At 47.3% G+C, this 22,016-nt stretch overlaps 2 protein-coding genes across 2 annotated transcripts in view; one reads left to right on the top strand and one right to left on the bottom strand.

The window, feature by feature from the left end:
- LOC146355307 (C-type lectin domain family 2 member E-like) overlaps positions 1 to 22,016 on the bottom strand; it is a 55,849-nt gene that overhangs the window by 8,291 nt on the left and 25,542 nt on the right.
- LOC146355308 (killer cell lectin-like receptor subfamily F member 1) overlaps positions 1 to 22,016 on the top strand; it is a 36,762-nt gene that overhangs the window by 294 nt on the left and 14,452 nt on the right. Inside the window, exon 2 of the mRNA XM_084830437.1 lies at positions 20,941 to 21,039. Within this exon, the coding sequence (XP_084686563.1) occupies positions 20,941 to 21,039 (99 nt within the window). The remainder of the gene's footprint in view (positions 1 to 20,940; positions 21,040 to 22,016) is intronic.

Below are 22,016 nucleotides of genomic sequence, written 5' to 3'. Positions count from 1 at the left end.
TTTAAGTAGAGGAAAATTTAATGCTCTGTTTGGACACAGCTTTTATATTATCACCAAGCGATCTTCTCCTCTGGGGTTCCCATCTGTCCCTCTCCCTCTCTCTGAATTAAGATTGGGTGATTTTTTCAGGTATTGAGAGTCATGTTTCAGAATATGTGAGAACTTAGGGAAGGTGCTAGTAGATGCATTCTACTAGTAGGCTATTGCATCTTTGAGGCGGTGCAGCATTAACTTTTAATTTAGGTTCGTATTTTGTGAAAATGTATTCATAAACATCACCATCATCATATAGTTCTGTTGCCCAACTGTTCAGCCAGATGAAGACATTTTGTTAAAGAGAGAAGTCAGGATCAGTTCTACAACAACAAACAAGAACCTTTAAATCAAGATATCTATCCTGTCCTGTTGACCTCTGATAGTGATCTCTTACTCCGAGATCATGTGGTTGTGTATATAGAGAATGTTTTAACTGAGAATATGTTACTGTGGTTTTGAAAGATAGCTATCTTCTATATGTGTAAAAGCTGGTAATTGATATTGCATCATGCTTAGGGTGACCAGGAAATGTGGGCTTATTCAGAGAGAAGCAGGTTTGATCACCAGGGGCAAGCAGGGGGTAGGTCTAGCCCTTCTCCCCTGCAATGTTTTTGCCAGCTAGACGCCTTTACCTTCTCCCAAATAAGTGAATGGTTGCCATTCTGGTATAGGGAAAAGTAAAGAGCTACACATGGGAGCAGTGATGGAGTGAGGGGCCCCCTCCATCTGTCTCCCTGGGCTTCCTGCAGACCCTGGGTTACTGGATGTCCCAGCATGTATTAACATGGCTTTGACTGGGGTGGGGTGCAATACGTGTCTGCGAGCATAGAGTCCCTGCAGGATACAACAGCCCTGCCATCATTATGAGAAACATCTCGTAAATATATAATACTTTGTTGTAAGTCGGTTGTGGACCCCATTGAAGTGGGGAGCCGAACAGAAAACTTTAAAACATAAACAAATAAATATAAGAATATAATCACAAATGGTTCTCCCTGAAGAAGGGGCAGTGATCCAGGCATCCAGGTAGGCAGAGGGCTCAGCTGGCATCTGATCTGGGCTATCTTTTCAACTCCCTTTAGCTGAAACAAATAGGACAAATAGTTTATCCTCACATATAAACATGGTAACCCTGAACTCTATGGTAGCCCTTCCGTTAGGCAGAGTGAGGCAACTGGCTCAGATGGCAGATCCTGGGACCCACAACCATGGGAAGCACTGAATCTGCCCCATGGCCTGTCCTGGGCCCACTGAGTGAGCTGCCTCAGTTGTGGTTGAGGATACTATCTTGTTAACCAGCAGAGTCCAGTTCGATTCTGTAGGAGGAATGTGGGGAGGGGCACCATTTTGTCCTTTGCCTCAAGCAGCAAAATGTCTTAGTCCAGCCAAGTCAACTCACTTGTATTTGTTAAAGAATAAACCATTGTTGAGCATTACCTTCAGCCTTCTCTCGAGCCTTCTCTCGATTCAGGGGATCTGAGCATGGGGCGTGTGGGTTTTGAGCAGGAGCTGATGACAGCATAGCATGGAAGGCATGGATAGAGACAGATCTCCCCCTCTCTCCCTCTCTCTCTCTCTCTCTCTCTCTCTTATAATTCTAGAATTCAAAGTCCTCTCACAAGGAACAGGATCAGTAGTAGGTTTAGAAAAGGCCAAAGGAAGCACAACAAGATAACTTAGGGTCAAACTATACATTACATTAAGCATGTTTTTCAAAATGTGTGCTGCTTTGCGCTAGCCACTTAGGTTTTTGACAAAAAAGCAGCCACACAGGCCTCTGATCTGGTCTGAGACTGCAATGGGGGTCGGGGAGAGGGGAATAACCCTTTTTCCTCTGCCCCATTTTCCAAGTGAAAACCACACTCCCCCAAGCTGCTACTTTACAGTAAACAGTAAAGGTGCTGTTTGCTGACAATAGCATCTCCAGGATGGATGGGGGGATAGCAGCAGGACAAGTTTTTTTTGGCAGGAAAATGGCATCTAAAGGCAGTATATACATTTAATTAATTCATACACTTCAGTTCAATTAATAATAGAATGCAGGGGAGGAGAGTTGTCCCGTCACATATATTAGCAATTCTTAGCTTTCTCTGGCAGCCAGGTATGTATATCTATGCTTGCCTTGTGCAAGCTGCTTTTACTAATGCTTCAATAAATGATCTCAGCCAACATAATAATAATGCCTGGCATTTATCTGTATAAATGCTAAACATTACTATTATGTTTGCTGTGATAAAAGTGTTCAAAGAATTTCACATACATTATTTTCAGTAACTGTTAGACCAGCCCTGTAAGGTAGGCCACTGCTATTATCTCCATATTACAAGTGAGCTGTGCTGAGACAGTGGGCAGGTTTGCATGTCACTTTAAGCCATGATGGTTTGTAAGCTATTCACAGTAGCTTATTTTGAGAAAAAGCTACTGTTATCCCCCACATGATCGGACAAATAAGCTGCTGTGTGTAGCTTATTTTTGCTACCCGTGCTCCTCCTCCCTCGACAGTTCTCCTGCTCGGCCGAGATGGTACCCCAGCTTCCTTTGCATTGGAAACCATTCCCCGCCAATCTTCACACCACAGCTACATCACATTCCTCTCTGATTGGCCAGCTGAGCACCTCCTTCTGTCTCTGCCTCGTCGCTGCCGATTTCACCCCGGCGTCAATCCTCACCCGCTTCCCAGCACCCCCACCGCCATCACCCCAACCAAGCCGTGCTGCACGGCTCCCGATGGCCCCAGTCCCCATCCGGATTTCCATGCTTTTGCCTTCCGCCCTGCCTGCCTGCATCCCCGCCTCTCCTCGCACTGCTGCAGCAGTCTGCAGAGCTTGAATTTTCATAGAACTTGAATCTTCTCTCAGTGTGTAGCAACTCTGATTAGGGGGTTCATGCCATGCTGCTCTTTGGTGCATAACAGCAGGCCAGGCTGTTTTTCTGTTAAGCAGTTGGCAATCTGTGTTTTCCCCCTGCCTGCCTGCACCAAAAAGGGGGTGTCAGCTCTAAACTCTTGGAAGTTTGCAGCACTGGAGCCAAATTTCATGCACAGGTGCCTTTCGTGGGGATGTATCCAATGCACAATGAAAACCCTGCGCTGCTATGCCTCCACAAGCAAAAACACCTTTGCACCAAAAAGGGGGTGGCGACTCTAAACCACTGGAAGTTTGCAGGAAGAGGACAAAATCTTACACACAAGTTCCCATTGTGGGGAGGCATCTGAGGCAGAACTTAAACCCTGCGCAGCTATGCTTCTTCATGGGAAATGTGTGGGTCTGACACTTCAACAGTTTGCAGAGTGCACCGCCTAGGGAGGGGTGAGGGCGGAGATGGGTGGGGAGTGCAATCTGTTACTAGGCGGATCTCAGAAACAGAGATCTGCTGGCTGGAGCAGAGTGGAGGCAGTGGTTTTGACCACTTTTGCCAAGCAACTCTTAGGTGATCTTTAAGCCACTGTGGAGTCCCAGATGACACAATAAGCCATGATGGTTTAAATAAACCTCACTGCAGACCATGACTTATGAGGGTGGCTTATTCTGGCTAAATAAGCTACCGTGGTTGGGGAAAACCACTCACAGATGACACAATAAACCATAATGGCTAATTCAGAAAAATATACCACCATGGCTTATTATGACATGAGAACCCAGTCAGTGAGATAGCAGCACGCCTAAGGCCTCCTACTGAGTTCATAGCTGAGTTGAAATGTGGACTTTGGACTTCCTGACACATCCTTCACCACTACACTGTACCAGCACATTTTAATTTCATCCATTATTTTAATGGGCACGTCCCAGAATTTTGTTTCACAAGGTTAATAACTCTGACACAAACTAAACATTAATTCAGTATTAAAGAACCACCCTGTCTACACTTCCAGGTGTGCTCACTTTATCACTTCCCTCCCCCCCACACACAGGTAAAGCCCGGGTGAACCTTCCCCAACTGGCACCCTCCAGATGTGTTGGACTACAAGTTCCATCATCCCCAGTCATGATGACTAGGGATGATATGAGTTGTAGTCCAACACATCTGGAGGGCACCAGGTAGGGGAAGGCCATCCTATGATAATGGTGGTGTCCTTCTACATCTTCATGGATTTACTGCTTCTTTCATTTAATTTCATTTTCATTTCATTTACTATATTTCTATATTGCCCCATAGCTAACGCTCTTTGAGTGGTTCACAAAAAATAAAAACCATTACAAATACAAAATCATTTACATATAAACAGATAGCACACATAACAGACAACATATATCTAAGAACTATTTTTTAAACACTCAACCAAGGACAATCCAGAACGTGGTTAAAAGCTCACTATATACTGCCATACGCTTGAGAGAAGAGGGCAGTTTTAACTTGGCCCTGAAAAGATAACAACGTTGGCACCAGGCAGGCATTGTCAAGGAATCATAGGTTTGGAAGGGGCCTACAAGACCATCAAGTCCAACCCCCTGCTCAAGTTCAGGAAGCCTGATTCCCAGGCGGTCTCCCATCCAAGTACTAACCAGGCTGACCTTGCTTAGCTTCTGAGATAGATGATGGGTGAATTGCTTTCAGACCATAGCAGCTGGCTGAGAAGGCCCTGTCCCTTCTTGCTACCCTCCAATACGCCCTTGGAGGAGGGGCTTAGATGCTGAATGTAGTGTATGGGTTAGTTCATGCCAGGAGAAAAAATGAGGAAAAAATACCATGTCTGGTGCCATGTAGTAATCCAGGCATTTTTGATGTTGCTCTTGCCTTCATTCAGATCTACTCTGGATATACATTGCTGCTTTTACAATGAAACTTTACCTTTTTAAGCAGAAATCTCCCAGTTTTATTAGCACTGATTGCCCATATTGCTTCACTCTCTTGTCACTGTTCCGTTCTGTTCCATCTTCGTTTCCATTTTCTAAACCATGTCCTTAGCAATGACATGGTTTAGAACTGACTCAAGAATTGAGTTTGCTGGATTAAAGGAAATCACCTTGCAACAATCCTCTCTTTCTTTAAAAAATGATTAGCACTTTTGTTGATTAACTTGCAAAGATCAAAGTTAAAAGGTATAGCCATTTAAATACTGCTATACTGTGACCTGTTTCACACGCTCAAACAACCCATGGTTAACAAAATTTGGGTTGTTTGTGAGCATGCAGGAGCAAGCAAGCACATTGGCTCCTGCCTGTTCGCCTGCTTTCACTTTGCTAAACATCCCAGGAATGGGCTAAGCGAGTGTGCTGCCTCCCATGCATCTGTCACTTCTACTTTACATCTGGCTTTGTAAACAACCCAGGAACACCCCATTCCTGGATTCTTGTATGATGTGCACTCAGCACTCTGGGTTGTTTAGGGTTAACCAACCCAGAGTTTTAATCCATGGTTTGTTGTTGGATTAAAATTCCAACTCAGATCACACATCACGCTGCAATGCCTGGATTGTTTAACCTAGGAATTTTGGGGGTCAGTGAAGTGACAAGTGCTCATCATTTTCACTTTCAATTGATATGCAAACCTGGAAACTCTGGGTTGTTTATGAGTTAAACAACCCAGAGTTAATCCAACAATTTCCCATAGTTTGTTGCTGGGTTAAGTCTGGGTTGTTTAATCCATAAACAAGACAGACTTTCCGACTTCACACGTCATGATAACAACCCAAGAACATGGTGGATTGGAAGAAGTGATGAGCACACACTCATCGCTTTGCTCATCCCTGGCAATGTGTGTGTTAAACAACCCAGGAATTGCAGCATGACATGTGGGCTGGGACATGTGGATTAACTCTAAACAAGCTAGAGTTCAGGGTTCACACATCACAACAACAACCCAGAATTGGGGCAGTCCTGGGTTGTCTACAAAGCTGGACGTATATCAGAAGCGACAAGCATGTGGGAGGCAGCACACTTGCACACTCCAGCACAACCACAGTTAACTGTGGGCTGTGTAACCTTTAGTTAGTTGTCACGTGCAAACCAGGTCTATGTGTATGTGTGTACATGTGTGCTGAAACATTCATTATTAGGGATGGTGTGTGGGCAGTCTGGATTCCAGCAGACTGCCCACACACCCCAATCTGCTCCCGCCAAGCCCCTACACCCGCTTGAGAGCCCCCCCCCCCAATTGCCAAGCTGCCTGAGACTTACCTGGGCCCCGTATGCCTCCACTGTGATTGCCATGTTTGGGGGGAGAAATGGCAACCGCAATACTGCGCTCATAGAATTATACACAAGCCAAGTGTACTGTACCTTAAAAATCCGGTTTTCACGAGTCACACAGAGCTTCAAAGGAACATACTTCTGGATTTGGTGGGGGGAGTAGAACGGAATGTCATCAACCTGGTAGGGGCTGCTCAACCAATGAGAGAGGCTTGCTTCTCGCCCCTGTCCATGCTCCCCCCTTTTGCATGAAGAATAACCCAAATCCCCAATTCTCCAGTAGAGCATCTCAAGGGTCCCTATGACAGAAGCCCACCACCCAAATTTTGCCCCATTTCAGCAAACTATCATGGAGTTATTGTTCCCATCCCATTTTCCCAATGTGCACACTTTTGCCTGAAGAAAAAAAATCCCCGATTCTCCACTGCAACATCTGAAGGCTCCTCTTGAGAGCATCCCCCCACCAATTTTGCCCCATTCCAGCAAACTGTAATGGAGTTATTGCTTCCACCCCCAGCCCCCTGTCTCCTTCTCTGTGCACTTTCTCCCTGCTTGCAAGGACAGGCTCCTGAGACCTCGTCAGACTGGAGAAGCGACTTCACATAACATCAAAGATGCAACTTTACACAATATCGGACACACAATTTAACACAATGGAGAAGTGAAGTAATGCAAATATCAGCAAAGTGCATCATCACAGAGGCTAATTACTTGCAAAATAGGAGTACAAGGCGATTCTGAAGGCTGGAAAGCCTCAGTGAGGTCATGGCCAGGTGAAAGACACACCCCTGAGCAGGGCTATCATGCTGAAGCAAATGTGGAGGAAAGGGGCATACAGCACCAGAAGCTAAGAGAACCCGAATTAGAAAAGAAAATGGAGTAGAAGTCATCTCAGAAAATCCAGCTTTTCCACCAGAAACCACAACATCTGCCACCAACAACCTCAAAATGCTCCCAATTTGCAGCAAATCCCCCCTGAGGACAGCCCCTAGGCTTTCACAGTCTTGGCGCTGTGGCATTGACAGACAGATCGATAGGCAGGCATCCATTATTATTATTATTATTATTATTATTATTATTATTATTATTATTGATAATTGACTATCTTGTATTAAAGATTAGCATCAATTTTGATAAGGAAGAAAAGGGAACAATCATGTTCTTGTTATCCTTTTCAACTTTCTGCAATAGAAGAAACCTCTGCTTCACACTTTTGAAGACTATATCATTTTGAACCACTACACTGTGTACTATACAGACTCAACTATGTTCCTGACACAATGCAGACTCACTTCCTGACTGTGAGCATTGGCTGATGGTTGGTCAGCTTGATTCATATGCACTCACTAGTAGCAACCAGCTGCCCCTTGTCATACATAATCTCTTGGCTTTATTTGCGTCTCACAGCATGGCAAATGAAATTTTCTATGCTGACCTCAATCTACCTTCTCAACCCAGGGCTGCAAGGGTGCTTCATCCATCTCAAGGTTTCAGTAAGTTTTAATACTGTCTGGGTCAGTGGGTGGGTGCATGGGCGTGGGGGACGCTGATAGTATTCTTACCTGTTAATTGCAGCAGACGTCTGTGTGGGCTGAAATATTTGAAATAAAACAGCAAATGAAGCCATGGCTGTAAAAAAATTTAGCTATTCATAGATCATGGCATCTGGCCCCATCACTTCCTGGCATATAGAAGGGGAAGAAATGGAAGCAGTGACAGATTTTACTTTCTTGGGCTCCAAGATCACCGCAGATGGTGACTGTAGCCATGAAATTAAAAGACGCTTGCTCCTTGGGAGGAAAGCTATGGCAAACCTAGACAGCATAGTAAGAAGCAGAGACATCACCTTGCCAACAAAGGTCCGTCTAATCAAAGCTATGGTTTTCCCAGTAGTAACGTATGGCTGTGAGAGCTGGACTATAAGGAAGGCTGAGCGTCGAAGAATTGATGCTTTCGAACTGTGGTGCTGGAGAAGACTCTTACGAGTCCCCTGGACTGCAAGGAGGTCAAATCAGTCCATACTAAAGGAAATCAACCCTGAGTGCTCATTCGAAGGACAGATACTGAAGGTGAAGCTCAAATATTTTGGCCACCTAATGCGAAGAGAAAACTCTCTGGAAAAGACCCTGATGCTGGGAAAGACTGAAGGCAAAAGGAGAAGGGGACGGCAGAGGATGAGATGGCTAGATAGCATCACCGATGCAATGAATATGAACTTCAGCACACTCCGGGAGAGCGCGCAGGACAGGAAGGTCCATGGGGTCACAAAGAGTCGGACACGACTGAACAACAACAACAATGAATGTGGACTTATTCATTAAAAAACACAAAAGATGTTCTCTGACTATGCATAAAAATGGACTCCACAGCCACATTTCAAATAAAACACTGAGAAACTGGACAGAATTCTAAAGAGACAAAAGCGGTGTTTAAACGGAACTAGGATTTGCTAGTATCTTTCTTTAGAATATTGCAATTGGGACGCAGAGAATCAAAAGTTGTGCCTCATCTTGCAAATGTAATAGTGACTAAAATGCAAAGGCTGAAGGAACAAAGTTTAGTGACATTTAAACACATCCAAAAATGACATGTTGATAGGTGTCAAATATTTCAAGGACTTTCAGAAGGAACAGGGATTGTCAGGAACCGCCATTCTGGCTGAAGGATTCAGTTTCAAGATATCATCCGTGTGTCAGTACCAAAATTCCAAAGACCATTTCCAAGCTGTTTCACCCACTTAAAAATTGGCTGTTTTGTTTGGTGTGTGTTTCAGGGGTGAAGCAAAATTCTTTTGCAGGGGAGAGTAGCCACCATCTCCCCCCCCCCTTCCCCCAGAGCCGTGTTCTCTGCAAACACTCCAGCTTGGTCCTTCAAACACTGCAAATGGAATGAGCAGCACTTAGCTTAGTCACAACACTTTATGCGTCATAATTTTTAACACTTTATGCTTTATATGGAGAGAGAGGGGGAGAAGAATAGTTCAAATAAAAAGTATAACTACTAAGGGTAGAACTATGTATTACATGTAGTTCCATGAACCTTTTTAGGACTATTAAAACAAAGTTGAAAGTGGAAGACTGACACTGGAGGACAGAGGCCTCTGTCCATTCCCCATGTCCCATTATTCTGCTGCCATACCTTTTTGCCAGCATGGGTGAAAGCAGCCAGATGTGTGTGATTTTCAGTAGAAACCCAGTCTGAGGGGAAAGGGTTAAAAGCCCATCTCCACCCATGCTGGCTTTCTGTGGCTTGCATTGCATACATAAAACTCCTAAAAATGGATAGGTGTACTTCCTGTACTTCCTCCCTGAGATCTGGGTGAGAAAGTTGCTTAATGGGCACTTCTAAATGGAACCTAATTGCTATTTCTCTGGTGCTGTGGGACAATGCAGAGTTGCTTTGTCTCTGGCCATATTTCTAAAAACAACATGCAAAACCTATTGCAGCAGGGGGACGCAGACTCAATTATTTCCTCTGTGTAGGTGTATTTGCATTTAGTTTGAAACAATGGCCTAATGCAGCCTTCTCCAACCTGGTGCCCTCCAAAAGTATTGCATCTACAATTCCCATTATGCTGCTGACTGGGGATGATGGGAGTTATGGTACATATACATATGGAGGGCATGAGGTTGGGGAAGGACAGATGGCCATAGAATTTTTCGGTTTCTGGGAACCAAGCTTGTTACAAAAATTGTGTTCTATCCCTGGTAGACTCATCCAAGAACAAGAGGAGGCAGAGATCTGGTCCAACACAATTTTATTCTGCAGAATAAGGCAACCTTTGGGGCTAATGCACCGGCAAAGGTCACAATCAAGTAATGTGATCCAGAGGCTTATATACACAACGTCTTTGGGGGCTGTCTTATGCCTGCTCTCTACTAATTTCTTTGTCTAACTGAGAAGGAGACAGGAAACAAGCAACGCCTTTCACATACTCAGGCATGCTCAGAGAGAGGCAGCAGAGAGAGAGTCATGTACTCTAACATAAATACATTCTTGGCATTCCTGAGTCTCTGATAAGACACTGTGTCTTTGTTTAGCATGACAATCTCACACAGAGGTAGAATAGACATAGCATAGGTTATAAAACCATGGGATAATAAACATATTACAACTGAAATTTCTATAACAAGTTCAGAACCAACACTCTGAGGTCGGTTTCCCAAAATCTGCCCCCCCCCATAGGTGGCATGAGTTGTCCCTGGCTCAGTGCTTGGAAGAGCAGTGCAGAGCACCCGAAAAGGGGGTTTCCTGGGGGCGGGGAAGGGACAGCAGAAGCGCCAGTACGGCGCTTCCTATGTGCCTGCCAGCCTCCCCCCCCAACATGCTCCAGCTAGACATGATTCAGCCGTCTAGCCACAAAGGCAGGGTAGCTGGAGCACAGAGGAATGAATTCCTGCCGCGATCTGCCCGCCCTGCATTGGATAGGGATGTACAAAAGTCACATACCTTTTCGAATGGTGACATTCGCGGTGGGGGGGAAGCACTCCGTCCCTCCCCACAAAATTCTTCCCGGTCGGCTCCGCTCCGCAGCAACTCCATGGATTCACCAGCCAGGGCCGCCCGCATTCAGACATCCGGCAGCTGGGCTGTACAGGGACGCAAATGGCGGCAGCTGTAGCCGCCGCAATTTGCGTCCCTGTATTTTGCCGTCATAGGCTACGTATATATTTACGTAGCCTACCACGGCAAAAAAAAAAAAGGGAATGCAAATGGCGGCGGCTACGGCGGACGCCATTTGCATTCCCTTTTTTCCCCCACAATAGGCTACATAAATATTTACGTAGCCTATTGCGGCAAAAGACAGGGGCGCAAATGGTGGCCACTACGCCATTTGCGCCCCTGTCTTTTGCCGTAATAGGCTACATAAATATTTACGTAGCCTATCACGGAAAAACAAAAGGGAACGCAAATGTCGGTAGCTACAGCAGCCACCATTTGCGTTCCCTTTTTTTTGCCGTGATAGGCTACGTAAATATTTATGTAGCCTATCATGGCCTCCGCAGGGACGCAAATGGCATCCCTGCGTTAGCTGTGATAGGCTACATAATTATTTACGTAGCCTATCACGGCAATAATGAAGGAGTGAATGGCGGCCGCAGACGTGGGTGCCATTCGCAACGCAGCGCGAACGGCACCAGGTAGGTGTCCCATTTCGCACACCTTTAGCAGGGGGGCGGGGCAGGGGGCTTCGTTCTGCCATGGATTTTGGGGGGCCGAATGCACTGGCATTCGGCCTCACCGAGATCTGTGGCAGAATTCTCTGACATCCCTAGCATTGGATAGTCGGCCGCCTCCGAGTTCAGAGGCAGCTGACTATCCCCATAGGATTGCTCCCTCCGTGATGGGTCACATTGTTGCAAGTTTAGGCATTTGGACAGGAGAGGTTTAATGGGTGCAGAAAGATGGGCTAAAGCTCCTTAAAAATCAGTGATAAAGTGTGCTAGCCACAGCTATTGTTAGGGGATTACAAGTAAATGGCCCCCAAAAGTAGGTAGTTGAAGAAAATGAAACATCCTTATTACATATGTGTACAAAGGAACAACCCCTTCATGGATCACTGCCTTGTTGTGGCGAAGGGGCTTGCGTAACTCAGTGAAGCCATAAGCTATGTCGTGCAGGGCCACCCAAGACGGACAGGTCATGGCAGAGAGTTCTGACAAAATGTGGTCCTCTGGAGAAGGAAATGGCAACCCACTCCAGTATTCTTGCCAAGAAAACCCCATGGAACGTATCACAAGGCTAGAAGATATGCCGCCGGAAGATGAGCCCCTCAGGTCGGAAGGTGTCCAATATACCACTGGGGAAGAGCAGAGGGAATTTCCAAGTAGCACCAGAAAGAGTGAAGCGGCTGGGCCAAAGCCGAAAGGACACTCAGCTGTGGATGTGTCTGGTGGTGAAAAGAAAGTCCAATGCTGTCAGGGTGGACACTGAGCCCATAGAATCCCAGAGTAGTTCTGATTCTGATCCTGGGAGAGGAGCGCTCTCCTCTTTCCCAGGGCCAACAGCTGACGGATATTCCTCTCACCAGCATTCCTAGCTTAGATAGCAGTCCTGGGAGTGACAGAGCGCAGGAAGCAGACTTGATGGACGCACGATGCTGACGCAGAGAGCGGTGCCAAATGGAGGGCGCAGAAAGGAGGTACAGTGCCCGGTTGGCGCGCAAACAACGGCTGCGCCCAAAGGATCCAAGGGAAAAGGGGAGGGACTCTCCCTAGTCCTTAAGTTCAGGGGTCTGCCAGTAATTGCCTTTCAAACGGGGACCAACTGTTCCAACTTAGGGCATAGGTACTCTGCTGCTCATATCTAGTTGCTAACAGTAGAGTTGTTAAGTTGTAAAAGAGGAATAAAGCTTTGAAAAGAATCCCTTTGTCTGTGTCTGGACTTGGCTACTGGATTAGACTGAGAGAGGCCTCCAAAGAGCCCTTGACAGCTTGGTCCCCATTCCTCTTTTTTTCCCCGTCTCTCTCTCTCTTCTCCTATTGCCTTATGGAGGGTGCCGGGGACCCAGCAGTGCAAGCTCTAGCGCAAGAGAACCAGATGCTCCGTGATTAGATGGCTCAACTGACGGCTGCTGTGCAGAATCTACAGGCTGCGGCTCAACCCCATCCACCTCCGATTCCCCCCCACCGCAAGTGCCCGGTGGCCTTGCCAGAGAGGTTTTCTGGTGAGAAAGGACTTTTTCAGATATTCAGGGCCCAATCAGAGCTGTACATGCGTCTTAGGCCTGAGGATTTCCCGACAGAACAGGTTCGTGTGGGTTTCATCATTAACCTACTGTCAGGCATGGCAGCTAGATGGGCTTCGGGGCTCCTGCTCGCTAATGACCCCCTGCTCGGGGACTATCAAGGTTTCATGTCAGCCAAGGCACATTTTTTCGATGACCCCCTGCGCACGCAGACAGCTTCTCGAGAGATTTGCCACCTCTGGCAGGGCAAGGACTCAGTTTCCAGCTACACGACAACCTTTCGCTTGCTGATGCAGGATTTACAGTGGAATGATGCCGCGCTAGTGGCTCAGTTTTTGGATGGTTTGAACGATGAGATCTTAGATGAGTTGGCGCGCAAGCCCTGCCCGCCTACTTTGGAGGACCTCATCCAGACCTGCCTTCAGATAGATAGTCGGCTGGAGGGGTGCCAGCAGACCCGGCGGGGTGCCGGGGGCCGGGATTTCCCTCCTCCCATTTTGCCACATTTCCTGCCTCCTCCCCCACCCCCCGCTCCAGCACTGGGGGTGGAGGAGACCCCGATGCAGCTTGGAGCTACCCAAGCATCACTGCCGCCAGAGGAGCTTGAGCACCGGCGTGCTGAGCACCGATGTTTTCGATGTGGAAAGCTGGGGCATTTTGCTAAGACCTGCCGAGATAAATCCACAGCTCTGCTGCCTCCTCCTCCTCTCCTTCCCCCTCCTCCTCCTCCTCGTCCCCAGGCCTGACTAGACTGCCCCCCAAGCTTGTTGGAGGCCTCCAGTGTGGGGGTCAGTTCCCCCCTGGGTGGGTGCCTTCCGCAACCCCCCCACCCTCCCACCTGCTGTTGCTAGGGGTGCATGAAAGCCACTTACCTGGTCTCGCAGCTTGCTTCGCGGTGGGGGGGAGGCGCTTCGCTGCTCCCCCCGAAGTTCAGGCCGGGGGGGGAGGCTTCCCTCCTCGCCCGGCCGAAATTCAGGCCGGGGGGGAGGCTTCCTGCCTCGCCCGGCCGAAATTCAGGCTGGGGAGGAGGCGCCTTGCCTCGCCCGGCCGTGAAATAAAAAGTTAAAAAAAACCACGCCCCCGTGATAGGCTATGTGACGATTTACGTAGCCTATCACGGCTGACTTTGCAAATCTAGCCGTGATAGGCTACGTTAATCGTCACGTAGCCTATTACGGGGGCGTTTTTTTTTTTACTTTTATTGGAATGGCGGCGGTGGCAGCCGGTCGAAAGACCGGCTGCCGCCTCTGCCCCTGTCAAAGACCTGCCGAACCGCCGCCAGGACCCGCCGCCGGGAGGGACATTCGGGAAAGGTAAGTCCCATCCCGGGGGGGGTGCGGGGTGCGGGGGGGTGCAGAGAATTTCTCCCCGAAACTACTTCGGGGGGCCAAATACGTTGGCACTCGGCCCCCCGAAGTTTCAGGGAGAAATTCTCCCCCATCCCTAGCTGTTGCATGTTCACCTCCGCTCCTCCCAGTGGGGTGGGGTGGAGGCCCTATCTTTAGTGGACTCGGGGGCTACGACCAGTTTCATGGATGAGACCTTCGCACTATTCAACAAGATTCCTACCCTGCCCCTGCCTGACCCCTTGGCAGTGGAGACCATTGATGGGCGTCCTCTCTCTTTGGGCGCGGTGACCCGTATTACAGTTCCGCTCACTCTGCGCGCCCAGTCCCATGTTGAGAAGATTCAGTTTCACTTAGCCAAGGTTCCCTTATACCCAATCGTGCTGGGTGTTTCCTGGCTCTCTAAGCACAACCCTCAGATTTCTTGGGGGCTTCAGCAAGTGGAGTTTGCATTGCCTCCCGGAGGAGGCGCCAGTCCCAGCCCAGGCATTAACCCTTTCCTCCCCCTCCTTGTCTGCTTCTGGCAGTCCTTCAGCTACTGTCATCCTCCCAGAGAAGTATGTGGCTTTTCGGGATGTGTTTGACAAGAAGAAGGCTGACCAGCTTCCCCACCGCCCTTTTGACTGTGCCATTAACCTCATTCCGGGGGCGACCATCCCTGCTGGCCGGCTGTATTCGATGTCGGAGCTGGAACTTCGAGCTCTGCAGGAGTTTTTGGACAAGAATCTCAAACGCGGTTTCATTTGCCCGTCTTCCTCCCCTGCCTGCACTCCTACTTTCTTTGTGGCCAAACGATCTGGAGAGCTCCACCCGGTGCACAATTTCAGAAATCTAAATTCGGTCTCCATCCCTGACAAGTACCCCCTGCCCCTCATACCTGAGATGCTGGAGCACCTGGGGTGAGCCAAGATTTTCACGAAGTTAGACCTGCGTAACACATACAATCTCATTCGCATCCGGGAGGGGGATGAGTGGAAGACCTCTTTCAGGACCAGATACGGAACGTATGAATACCTAGTAATGTCTTTTGGGCATGCATGCGCCCCCCCCCCCACTTTTTCGCGTTTTATGAATGCCATCTTCCGGGACTATTTGGACACTTTCCTCATTGTTTATCTCGATGATTTACTTATATTTTCTGAGGACCCCCATCCCCATGCCTATCAGTGTCATGTCTCCGCCATCCTCCAGCGCCTCCGCGAGAACCATCTTTATGCCAAGCTGGAGAAATGTGCATTTGACCTAACCTCTTTGGACTTTCTTGGCTACATTATTTTGCCTGATGGTATCAGGATGGATCCTGCAAAGATCCAGGCTGTCCTCTCCTGGCAGGCTCCATCCACCAAGAAGGACTTGCAATGTTTTCTGGGGTTTGCTAATTTCTACAGAAAGTTCCTGCCCAGCTTTGCTCAGCTGACATCTCCTCTCACGGACCTCCTTAAGGGCAAGAAATCTCCTTTTCATTGGACGGCATCTGCCCAACAGGCTTTCGAGGAACTTAAGAAGCTTTTCAGTTCTGAGCCGATCCTGTTACATCCCGGCCCGAGGAAGCCTTTTGTAGTGCAGACCAATGCCTCTGATTTTGTGGTGGGGGCGGTGCTCTTTCAGCCAGATTGGGAGGGCGGCGGGCTGCAACCCTGCGCCTACCACTCCAGGAAACTGACCATGTCTGAGAGGAATTATACCATTTGGGAGAAGGAACTGTTGGCCATCAAGTCCGCTTTGGAGACCTGGTGTCATCTCCTGGAGGGGGCGCAGCACCCAGTCGAAGTTAGAACCGACCATCACAACCTCGAACATCTTCAGACAGCCCGTGCCTTAAACCAGCAGCAGATTAGGTGGTCACTTTTTTTTTCTCGGTTCCACCTTAAGATTTGCCATGTGAAAGCCTCAGACAACCTACAAGCGGATGCTCTTTCTCGTAAGCCTGACCTCCAGCCAGGGAGTGAGGAACATCCCCCCCCCTCTGATTCTTCCCTCCCAAGGCCTGGCGGCAGCTGCAGTGCCTCATTCTTGGGAGGAGCTCCTTCTCTCTGCACAGGCTCAGGATGCTTTTGTTTGCACAAAGGTGGAGGAATTGGGGCTAGCCTCTGCCCCCCCTACTCTACCCCCTTCTCTTTGCGAGGTGGCCTGCTTTACCATTCAGGCCGGGTCTATGTGCCTTCTAGAAGGTCCTCCATCAGTGCCACGACTCCCCCACAGCTGGGCATTTTGGCGTCACCAAGACCCTGCATGGAGTGACGAGGGATTTTTGGTGGCCTCGTGTGTGTCAGGACGTCAAGTCCTATGTCGCCTCCTGCCCAACCTGCCAGCGGACGAAGGCCCCCTCAGGCAAGCCCACAGGCTTGCTTCACCCCTCAGGACCTTGGAAACTGCTCTCCCTTGACTTCATCACTGACTTGCCTCGCTCACACGGTAAGACCACTATTCTGGTGGTGGTGGATTTGTTTTCTAAGATGGCCCATTTCATTCCCTGCTCTGGGTTGCCCACAGCCAGGGAGACGGCAGAGCTGTTCTTGGCGCATGTTTTCCGCCTCCATGGATGGCCCAAGGGTCTCATTTCGGATAGGGGGGTTACCCCCTAAAAAAAATGGGGTAACCAAAAAAATTTTTGGTTACCCCCCCAATTTTTTTTGCCAATTTTGGTTACCACCCCAAGGCTTTCCCATCCACCCTAGCCCCCTCTTCAGTGCCAGTAGCCCATGACTTTTTAGAGGAGTTGCGAGTGGTACACCACCTCTTACGGGACTCCCTTGAGCAAGCCAAGACAGCCTACAAGGCCTCTGCAGACCGGCGGCGCCAGCCGGGTCCGTCTCTGCAACCGGGGGACTGGGTTTGATTGTCCACCCAATAACTCCCCTCTCACTCGCCCGCAAGGAAGCTCGTGCCTCACTGCACGGAGCCTTTCCAGATTACGGCCCAGATTAACCCTGTTGCTTTTCACCTGGCTCTCCCCCCCTCCATGAAGATCCACCCTGTTTTTCATCGGTTCTTGCTGTCCCCCCTGGTTTCTGGCGACCCTCATCGCTCAGTCAGCTCCCCCCGCTGCCAGTGCTGGTGGAGGGGGAGTTTGAGGTCGCGGAGATTCTGGACTCCAGCCTTTCTCGGGGCAGCTTGCAATATCTGGTGGACTGGAAGGGGTACGGGCCTGATGAGCGATCCTGGGAACCCACGGAAAATGTGCATGCTCCATTGCTGCTGAGGCACTTCCACCAGCTGTACCCCCACAAACCTGGGGCCCCAGGGGAGGAGCACAAGGGGGGGCCTCATGGGAGCGGGGATGATGTCAGGGTGGACACTGAGCCCATAGAATCCCAGAGTAGTTCTGATTCTGAGGAAGAGCAGCCGCTCCTGGGAGAGGAGCGCGCTCCTCTTTCCCAGGGCCAACAGCTGACGGAGATTCCTTCCACCAGCATTCCTAGCTTAGATAGCAGTCCTGGGAGTGACAGAGCGTGGGAAGCAGACTTGATGGACGCGCAACGCTGAAGCAGAAAGCGGCGCCAAATGAGCCAGACATCCTAGAGAGTGAAGTCAAGTGGGCCTTAGGAAGCATTACTAACAACAAAGCTAGCAGAGATGACAGTATTCCAGCTGAGCTATTTAAAATCCTAAAAGATGATGCTGTTAAAGTGCTGCACTCAATATGCCAACAAATTTGGAACACTAAACAGTGGCCACAAGACTGGAAAAGGTCAGTTTACGTTCCAATTCCAAAGAAGGGCAATGCCAAAGAGTGTTCAAACTACCTTACAACTGCGCTTATTTCACATGCCAGCAAGGTGATGCTCAAAATGCTACAAGCTAGGCTTCAGCAGCATGTGAACTGAGAAATACCAGAAGTACAAGCTGGGTTTCGAAGAGGCAGAGGAACTAGAGATCAAATCGCCAACTTTCGCTGGATCATGGAGAAAGCAAGAGAATTCCAGAAAAACGTCTATTTCTGCTTCATTGACTACACTAAAGCCTTTGATTGTGTGGATCACAACAAACTCTGGCAAATTTTTAAAGAGATGGGAGTAGCAGAGCACCTTACCTGTCTCCTGAGAAACCTGTACGAGGGTCAAGAAGCAACACTAAGAACCGGACATGGAACAACCGAGTGGTTCAAAATTGGGAAAGGAGTACGACAAGGCTGTATATTGTCGCCCTGCTTATTTAATGTATATGCAGAGTACATCATGAGAAATGCCGGGTTGGATGAATCACACATTGGAATTAAGATTGCCAGGAGAATTAGGAACAACCTCAGAAATGCAGACGATACCACCCTTATGGCAGAAAGCGAAGAGGATCTAAAGAGCCTCTTGTTGAGGGTGAAAGTGGAGAGTGCAAAAGCTGGTTTGAACCTCAACATTAACAAAACGAAGTTCATGGCATCTGGCCCCATCACTTCCTGGCATATAGAAGGGGAAGAAATGGAAGCAGTGACAGATTTTACTTTCTTGGGCTCCAAGATCACCGCAGACGGTGACTGTAGCCATGAAATTAAATAAAAACTTAAACTTTTTTTTAAAAATTAAAACTTTTTTTTAAAAATTAAATAAAAACTTAAACTCTTTTTAAGTCTAATGGTATCAAACTGCTCAGGAGAAAGGTCATTTTTGCTGATGAAGAAGAATAATGAACTGCAGACAACAATGCTACAAGAAAGGCTGTCTTCATTAAGCATTATGTGCATAGAAAGCGATAAACTTCCTAACCATCTTCTTCCTAACCAACTTCCTAGTCATTTGATGACATCAACTATTTTGCTCTCCAAAAATCAATAAAGAAAATGTGTAAAATTCCATGCGGTATGCAAACAGACAGTGCAGGTTGTATTGCTTCTTCCATTTAGTAATGATGAACTGGTGTAACTGCTCTTGTGTTTCTGTGCATTAAACATTTTCATAAATGCAAAGTACAAAATCATAACGTATTTTCCTGTAAAGGTATTTCTAATGTAAACAGACATTGCAAGATAGTTGTTTCTGTTAAGTTTATTCATTTTTCTGTTGCATAGTTGCCAAGTATATATGTAAAAATAAAGTTTTATTATTTATATTTTCATTGTCCATTTTGTTAGAATAATACTTTTTTTAATGCTTTGTGCCCTTTTAAGCTTGAAAAAGTTTAGGACCTCAGCATGTCATAATCCAGCCCTGGATGTAGGTCACTGGATTTAGGGTTAGTGTTAACCTGTGCCTCCACCTAAGCTCACTTCGTATATTTGTAATTACCCTCAAATATTTTCCAAAATGCCGTAAGTCTCCACTTACTTGTTCCTCCAAAAGCAACCAACCGCAGTTAATTGCTGCACCCCTGGAACATCTCACTGCTTGAAGAAGTGGGGTGCGTGTAACAATATATTGCACGGATGTAGGATATCTGTTTCTTGGGGGAAATTGTGTAGGTGTAGGATTAAGCTCACTTGTTGAATTTAAGTGATTTGCTGTGTGACTTTTTGTTCTACAAGCATTGAAATTTGTAGTGCAGGAGTGGGAGGCAGGGTGTTGTTGCATTCATGTCCTGTTTGTGGGATTCTTGTGGGCACCTGGTTGGCCACTGTGTAAACAAAATGCTGGACTAGATAGGCCTTCGGTCTGATCCAGCATAGCTCTTCTTTTGTTCTTATATTAGTTTGCAAGAGCAAAGGTGAGAAAGCTGATCTTATCATATATTTCTTTTCTGAATATACAGTCTCTTGCCCTCTCCATGAGCATAAAGACGTTTCAGTCCAACCTTCAAAAGAGTCCGTTTTCTTATGAAGTGAGAGTACTGGAGAATTATGGTATTTTTGTGATAAACTATTTATTTACAAATTAAATACAAATGTACAGGTTGAGCAGAGGAGGAGTCGGAATGCAGGCTCTGCTAATTCTTAAAACAGCCCACCCCACCCCACCCCCCACACATAAAACAACAGCAGCCCCCAAGATCACTTCTTGCCAATCAGCTGCAAAAACTCAAACTTCATTGAGTTTGTCAAATCCAACTGCAAACAAATTCTAGTGTCTTGAAGTAGACAGTGATCATCCAGAGTCATTAATCAGAACCCAATTATCCACCATTGAATATCAGTCAGACTATGCAACCCTAGTGAGCAGAAACCATTTTATATAGCTATTTAGCATATTTACAACAATAGCTTCTCTGCCCTAAAAGTAAAGATTCGTGATCCAGGACATGGTGATTTTTTAGATACTCATGGGAAACACAGGAGGGAAATCCTAATATTACATTAAGGGAGCAATCCTATGGCCACTAGTCAGTGGCTAAACGGCCATAGGATATGTCGGTTTCCAGGATCCGACCTTCCCCCCCTCTTGCACTGCCTCGCAGACAGCTGGGAATGCCCCCGTCATCCACGCTCGGAGGAGGAGCGTAGAGCGGCAAAAACGGGGCGTTCCGAGTGGCGTTCCCAGGAGGGGAGGGTGGAAATGCCGGCACGACACATCCTATGTGTCGGCCGGCAGCTGCTTCCCCTGCTCTGCTTTCCCACAGCTGGACAGCCAAAATCAGCTCTCTAACTGCAAATGCGGGATGGCTGAAGCGCGGAGGGAACAATCCCCTCCGCACTCCTCTTGCCCTGCATTGGATAGGCGGTCACCTCCAAGTTCGGAGTACGCTGCCTATCCCCATAGGATTGCACCCTAAAAGAGATTATGCTTTTCCTAATCTTAATCTGTATAGGATGTAAACATTAAATACCGAGGGTCAGAATTATGGTTATATTTCTTCATTCAACTTTGAATTCTTGCAGATATTTCCAAGCAGCTCACTCCGTACAAAATCTCACTAGGGATATTAGGGACGGCCTGTATCACTCTGGGATTGGCTGTGATTGTGCTGATCATGTTTGGTAAGTGCCTAAATGTCTGTCTTTTTGAAAAGATTATTTTTAAAATTGTATTTAATATGGTATACAAAAGACATTTACAAAAAGACAAAATAATTCAATTTCACACAAAATCACCCAGAATGTGTGTTGCTGTACAGTCCAAAAAGTAGAAATGCTGTCCAGAGTTCTGCAGTTCCTGTATCAAGTGTACCAAAAACTGTAAGCAAATGTTACTCTCCTACCATGATTTTTGGTAAGCTTAAGGTTGCCAACTGACCGTTTTGTCTCCTGACTAGCTGGCATAATTTTTGTTGGTAAAACTGGCATCTTATAAATGTCTATATCCTCCCCCCTCCATTTTTAATACACATGCACAGAAAATACAGGTCACATGTACATATGCGCTAAGGTACTTCAGTCTGTCAGGCGTTCTGCTTCTTTCCGAAGTTATTGTGAATGCCTGTGATGTTGGTTAGCTGTTTGTGTATAGTTTTCCTCACTGCAGCTATACTTTATGTTCTTTAGAAGTAGCTGTCTTGGGTCCCTTTAATAACACAGTGGAGGGGGAGACCAGTTGCACAAGGGGCTTATGGTCTTTTCAGCGATGCCTAGAATTGGTTCAGTTCAGTCCAATTACAGCTCAGTTCCTCCCTCCACCCTCAAAACTTTGAAGTGATTCAGATCAGAAAACAGACCAGTACATTGCGGCAGTACTGATTTATAAAAGTGATGGGCACATATTAAAAGTGTTGTATCTGTTACTGTAAAACATCCCTTCAATGAGAAACCCATCTCCACACAACTAAAGAGAAGACAGAGGCCTGAGCAAACCCAACCTGTATTTAAATCCTCGCATGTGTTATTTAAAGTAAATGATTTAGGGCACAATCCTATGTATATTGGGACAGAAGAAAGCCCATACTGGCTGGGGAATGCTGGGAGTTGTAGGACTTTTTCTGTATAAACGTGCATAGGATTGTACCATTGTTAACTTTCTT

This window comes from Heloderma suspectum, chromosome 2 (genome assembly GCF_057233095.1).
Source record: "Heloderma suspectum isolate Gila_16-S chromosome 2, 16-S_ref, whole genome shotgun sequence".
NCBI lineage: Eukaryota > Metazoa > Chordata > Lepidosauria > Squamata > Helodermatidae > Heloderma > Heloderma suspectum.
Note: the sequence above shows the minus strand (reverse complement) of the source record. Positions and strands in the feature narration are given on the sequence as shown.